Source organism: Atta cephalotes (assembly GCF_000143395.1).
Source record: "Atta cephalotes unplaced genomic scaffold scaffold00001, whole genome shotgun sequence".
NCBI classification, from domain to species: Eukaryota; Metazoa; Arthropoda; class Insecta; order Hymenoptera; family Formicidae; genus Atta; species Atta cephalotes.
In genome coordinates this window covers 7,231,982-7,237,473 of record NW_012130065.1, presented here as the reverse complement: position 1 = coordinate 7,237,473, position 5,492 = coordinate 7,231,982, and the positions used below count along the sequence as shown (strand labels likewise).

Below are 5,492 nucleotides of genomic sequence, written 5' to 3'. Positions count from 1 at the left end.
TTTAGTCATATATATATATATATATATATATATATTAGGTGTAGTAAAAAGAAATCCATTATTTTTGCATGAAATTGAATGGAAAAATTTCTTTTTACTACACCTAATATATTACCTATATATTATATTATACTATATTTTCAAAAGACAAATTTGCACACTTGCGACATGATTTATGCGATTATTTTTATTGCGATTATTATTATATAATAATATCCAACATTTATTGATATATTGGATATATTACTTGGATTGAAAAACAAACGTAACATTTTTATATATGCATTAAATTAAAGTTTCGACTCGACAACTCTCGATTTCATCTAACGTTAGATCTTAAATTTCAATAAGATATCAAAAGAAATTTGATTGTTGATATTGGATAATTATATAAAAATCTCGGGGGCATCTACGAACATAAATAAACTTTTATCAATTTCCTGTTGATATCCTAATATCCTAATCTACCAAGATCCTGGCACGATGCGACGATGTCGATTGAGTTGGTCGAAAAGGAAGATGATGAGGATCGGACTAATTCACGAGAATGGACCGCTGTGTGTGTCCACCGGAACCTCCAACCGGCAAGGATAGGCTATCAAACCGATTGTAATCAGACCACCCTCCGTCTCCGACAGTCCACTTCTATCTTATCCTTCTATACTTTCCAACGGTGGCATATCCCGTTCAGAGTAACTGATGCCCCTGGTAGAGACCTTCCGGCGGTAACTCGATTTTCGACTACTCGTCTTGATCTATTCCTACATATCAGCGTGAATGAAACCGTATCGAGTCGGAGAGAGGATGTGGATAGGAGAAAGGTGAAACGAGAAACCAGAGAAGAGGAGCATATTTTATCGAGCCGATGCGAGGCTGTACCGCAACGCCACGACGTGCACTCGACCGCATGACCGTATGCGAATCGATAATTTATCCCCCCAAAAGCTTACTTCGCACACCGTTTCATTGCACTCATCCGGCCGGTTTTAACCATAGAATCGCACAGATTTTCGTGGGTGAAAAAAACAGCGTTGTGTGATTAACGGAGATTACTAGCGCTTAATTCGATAAGGTGGTCGAATGAAGCGCTAGTAATCTCCGTTGAGTTAGTATTTAAAATAATTGAAATAGGATGCAACAACATAACACAATTATGTAAACTGGAAAAACAAAGCAAAAATGAGAGATGTTTAAAGAACATAAAATCATAACTAACATTGGTTAATAAATTAGCAAGTTTACCAAGTTTTTGCTTTTTATTAAATAGCTCAAATATTTATTGCTATTCAATAATATTATCACTTTACACATTAAAATTACCATAATTCCCAAAGCGATCTCAATATTAATTATATCTCGATTAATGAAGAATGGAAACGTGTTTAATACAAACGCATCGGAATACTTATAATCCGATCCATCTTATGGAATAACATTACGTATTAACGTATATCATATTATTATACGATATACTGGCTTGAAAATTTAATACAATACTTCTAAAATAAATGTTTGCATAATACTATTTAACATAACGTTATTCTGTAATCACACACACAGTTATATTATTACAATTTCTTATTTTTCTTCTTTAATGAGAAATGATATTGTTTTATTAGAATAGAAATGCTATTATGCTTTTTTTATTATACTTATCCACATAAAAATCATATAATGATATTTATAATTAATCGTTATATTTTCACAAATTTGCAGATTCTGTTTTTTTCAAATAGCAATATAGTTAACGTACAAAATGATTATGACTAATAATTACTTATTAATAGTATATCCTCTGTTTCACGTTCCGGAATTTGTATCATTTGTTCAAAAATAGCTACAATTATTTATCATGTATCACTAACCGGTCTGTATTTATGCAGGAAATGATTTAATTATGAATCTGTCTTTACCTCTATTCTCCGACGAGTTATTTTAAGTGCCTATCTTAGAGGTTGCATCTTATGTATTATGAAAGACCTTCGATTGTCTGAATAGCATTCTCGCGCTAAGAGTAATTTTCTGCGATGTTTCATTTTCCTTATATTATGTCAGATATTTCAGACAGAATCATCACGCTTTTAGCGAAGGAAAGAGCTCATTAACAATTTAATAAAGAGATATTCTCAAAACAGCTAAACTTGTTATTTATTCAGTGTTTTACGATTATAAGTATAGCAAAGTGATATCTTATGTTAAAAAAATAATATTGTTAAATAAAGTTAATATAAAAATTACATTACATTAATTTAATAAAATATAATAAATCAATTTTATTAAAATCGTGTCGTGATTTTCTAAATGATTCTGCATTTTCCTCTTGTGTAGAGATACAGAAATTTTTTAATGAACGTCACAGAAACACATTAATTATTTCTCTATCAAGTTACTGAATTTTTATCTACATTTTTGGATTATTGATTGCGGAGTTTAATCACAGAGATATGTATTTTGGACCAAGTATAACGAAATAAATATTTCATATCTTTGTTTTGCATCCATTAAAGCTCATATATTCGTTGCAGAAATTAATAATGTTTGAATATAATTATTATTATCTTCAATTGTAATTTTCTCAGCAACAAAAATATATTATATTATTCTGTTTTCAAAATGTGTCTAATCATCTTCTTTTTTATTTCAGAACATTATCACATATTTGTTGGAGACCTGAGTCCGGAAATCGAGACACATACCTTAAGGGAAGCTTTCTCAGCCTTCGGAGAGATCTCGTAAGTCCTCTTAATCTTGCTCATTAAAGTCGACTTACCGTTTTACTAGAGTTATATGAGCGATAATATAACGTCATCATAAAATGATAACATGGTATCACTAACGACTTTTCAAAAATGCAAAATAACCTAATATTAGATTTATAAAAATCAATAGGTTTATGTTGCAAGTATAAGTATATAAATTTACATATTACTCTTTTTATTCGCAAGTTTAATTAATGAAAATATATAATTAATTAATAAAATTTTCATAAAACATATATTAAACATATATTAATACATATATTTAAAAAATACTTAAAAGAAGTATTTGTGTTTGCAGTAAAAAGAAGAAAACAATACATTTTAAAATGTCGTCAAATATTTTAAACAAAGAAATATTTAATAATCTTTGAATATTTTATCTTTTTTTATATACCTGATATAAAAATATCAGTTAAAAAATATTATAAACTTCCAATGTTACACAAAATATTTAATTTGTTTAAATGCCTCATACATTGAAATATTTCTCTTTATTTTATTGATATCTATATATATCTAAATGTAAAAAGTACTACAATATTTATATTTATATTTATATTTATATTTATATTTATATATATTGAAGACTCACGAATATTGTTGCAAAGTCACAAATATCATTCACAATCTTAACGCTTCCGGAAATGCAATTTATAAAAATGCAATACTAACCCATGGCTTTACTGAAGAAAAGCCACCACTCTGGAAAACGTCAATGTCGACAATAAATAGACATAATCAAATCCCTAGAAGTTGCAATAGAAGGAAATCCAGAATATTTCGTTTTATCAACCGACTTGCTCAAGTTTATTACACTTTTAACGACCTCGTCCTCTCGTCCTAACTGAGCTGTTTTACGAGTTTCCATCATCGTCCGACGTTTCACGATGCACCGACGCGAACAATAATAACGCATATCTCTGCGATCGCGCGGCAGCTACCACGAGTCCTGCGACCTTGCGCTCCGTTAAACTCGCCGGTCGATAGATGCATGACGATAATATCGCAAGCACCGATACCCTTCGAAGTCGGGCTTGAGCTGCGAACTGGAGGTGAAGTCGCGTCAATCTCCGCAGTCTTGATCGATTGTATCGGTAAACCAGTAACGCTAAGCCGCGTGCATTTATGCAGCAGAAATCAGCGAAAGAGCTAATTTGACACATTTCTATAGAACAGCATTTAAAGAACATAATAAATTCTTTGTAAGTTCCGCGCAACTGATAATTATATGACTGATAATTAATAGATAAAACACTCAAACGTTTCCTTCCTTGTTCTGAAGATTTTCTTTTTATTATAATAGTGTTAACACAATTCGAAATAATAGTTAAACAGAAAAATTTGGAAACATAGAATGTTATGATTTTTTATTTTCGATATATCAAAAATTTTTCATAAATTTAAGAATGGAGTGATGGAAACTATTTTCCATTATATTCTATTTTTAAATTTGTGAAAGAAGAGAAAATGAAGAGTCTTTTATAATTCTTAATTTTATGTTATATTGTTAAAATTTTTCAATAATTACTTTTATTATATTAAATAGACACAACTAAAAACACTTCTAAGAATAATTTTAATGTAATCATGATCTCAGATATTCAAGTAATATGAAAATTACCTTCACTTATAAAGGTAAATTATCATATACCTACACCAAGGATTCGTGGTAGTCTAAGAATAGGCATAATCAGCAGCAGAACTTCGATTTCGCAAAGAAATTACATGAGCAAAACAAAAGGAATATATTGAGCTTGCATTTTGCGAGCATGCGAAGTGTCAGTAAGTCCGCGCTCTACATCGATTGTATCTGCAAACCAGTACGTTACGCTCTGTGATTTTACGTGACGAAAGTCAGAGACAGTATCGCGATTTCGCGCAACGATACATCGTAAAAGTGGACGAAATAAATGTAGCTACTTGATAATTATTTAATGTTATTACTGTCTAAACTTTGTTTTACACTAATATTGTTCTGGAAAAATATTTATGTTAATAGTAACTTATCATCTCGCACTTTATCATCTCTTTCGCGAATTAAGAATCTCAATCCGTAAAAATCATAAAGATAGAATCGCTTCTTCTAAAGCATAGATCTTCGTATCCGTTTCTCTTGCGACAAGAAATTCGGATTTCGCATCCTGATTTATTCTTGGCTCATGCAGATGCACCACTTCTGCATTCACGAAACTTCACGAGTATTGCTTGATAGGAGAAAAAAGGGGAACCACCGTGCGAGATATCGAAATTTTAGATTCCAATCTAAACTCGGCCTTCGAGCGACAACCATGTTCAGTAGCGAAACAGCTGGAGATAGGTACAGTTTGCGCCGTTTGGCACAAGAAGACGGTAGAAAAATGGGCCCTCTCTCCCCTCTCGAAAAATCGATTCAAACTCGCTCCACGAGTACCTAAGCCGCGCTTTAAAAAGCTAGTGAAAAATTGCCAGCGGTTTTCCTCTTTTATTTTGTTTTTCCCTCAGCCCTTTCCTTTTTCTCTCCTCAATACGCCTCACGCCTCTTCTGTACTCCGTTCAATGCTCCTTTCCCCGATCCCAGGTACGCTCTTCTTTGCCTCAAATGGTTATTCCAGAAAGGCCTGCTATGTTTCGTTCCTTACGCGATAAACAATCGTGATTAATTATAGTGAGATATATTTGATCGAGCTTGATATTACACTAAGAAGAGAAGATTATATATATATATATATATATATATATATATATATATATATA

At 31.5% G+C, this 5,492-nt stretch overlaps 1 protein-coding gene across 1 annotated transcript in view; it reads left to right on the top strand.

Annotated features, from left to right (window-relative positions):
* LOC105625936 (nucleolysin TIAR-like) overlaps positions 1 to 5,492 on the top strand; it is a 162,094-nt gene that overhangs the window by 59,628 nt on the left and 96,974 nt on the right. The window contains exon 2 of the mRNA XM_012207249.1: positions 2,645 to 2,732. Coding sequence (XP_012062639.1) covers positions 2,645 to 2,732 — 88 coding nt within the window. The remainder of the gene's footprint in view (positions 1 to 2,644; positions 2,733 to 5,492) is intronic.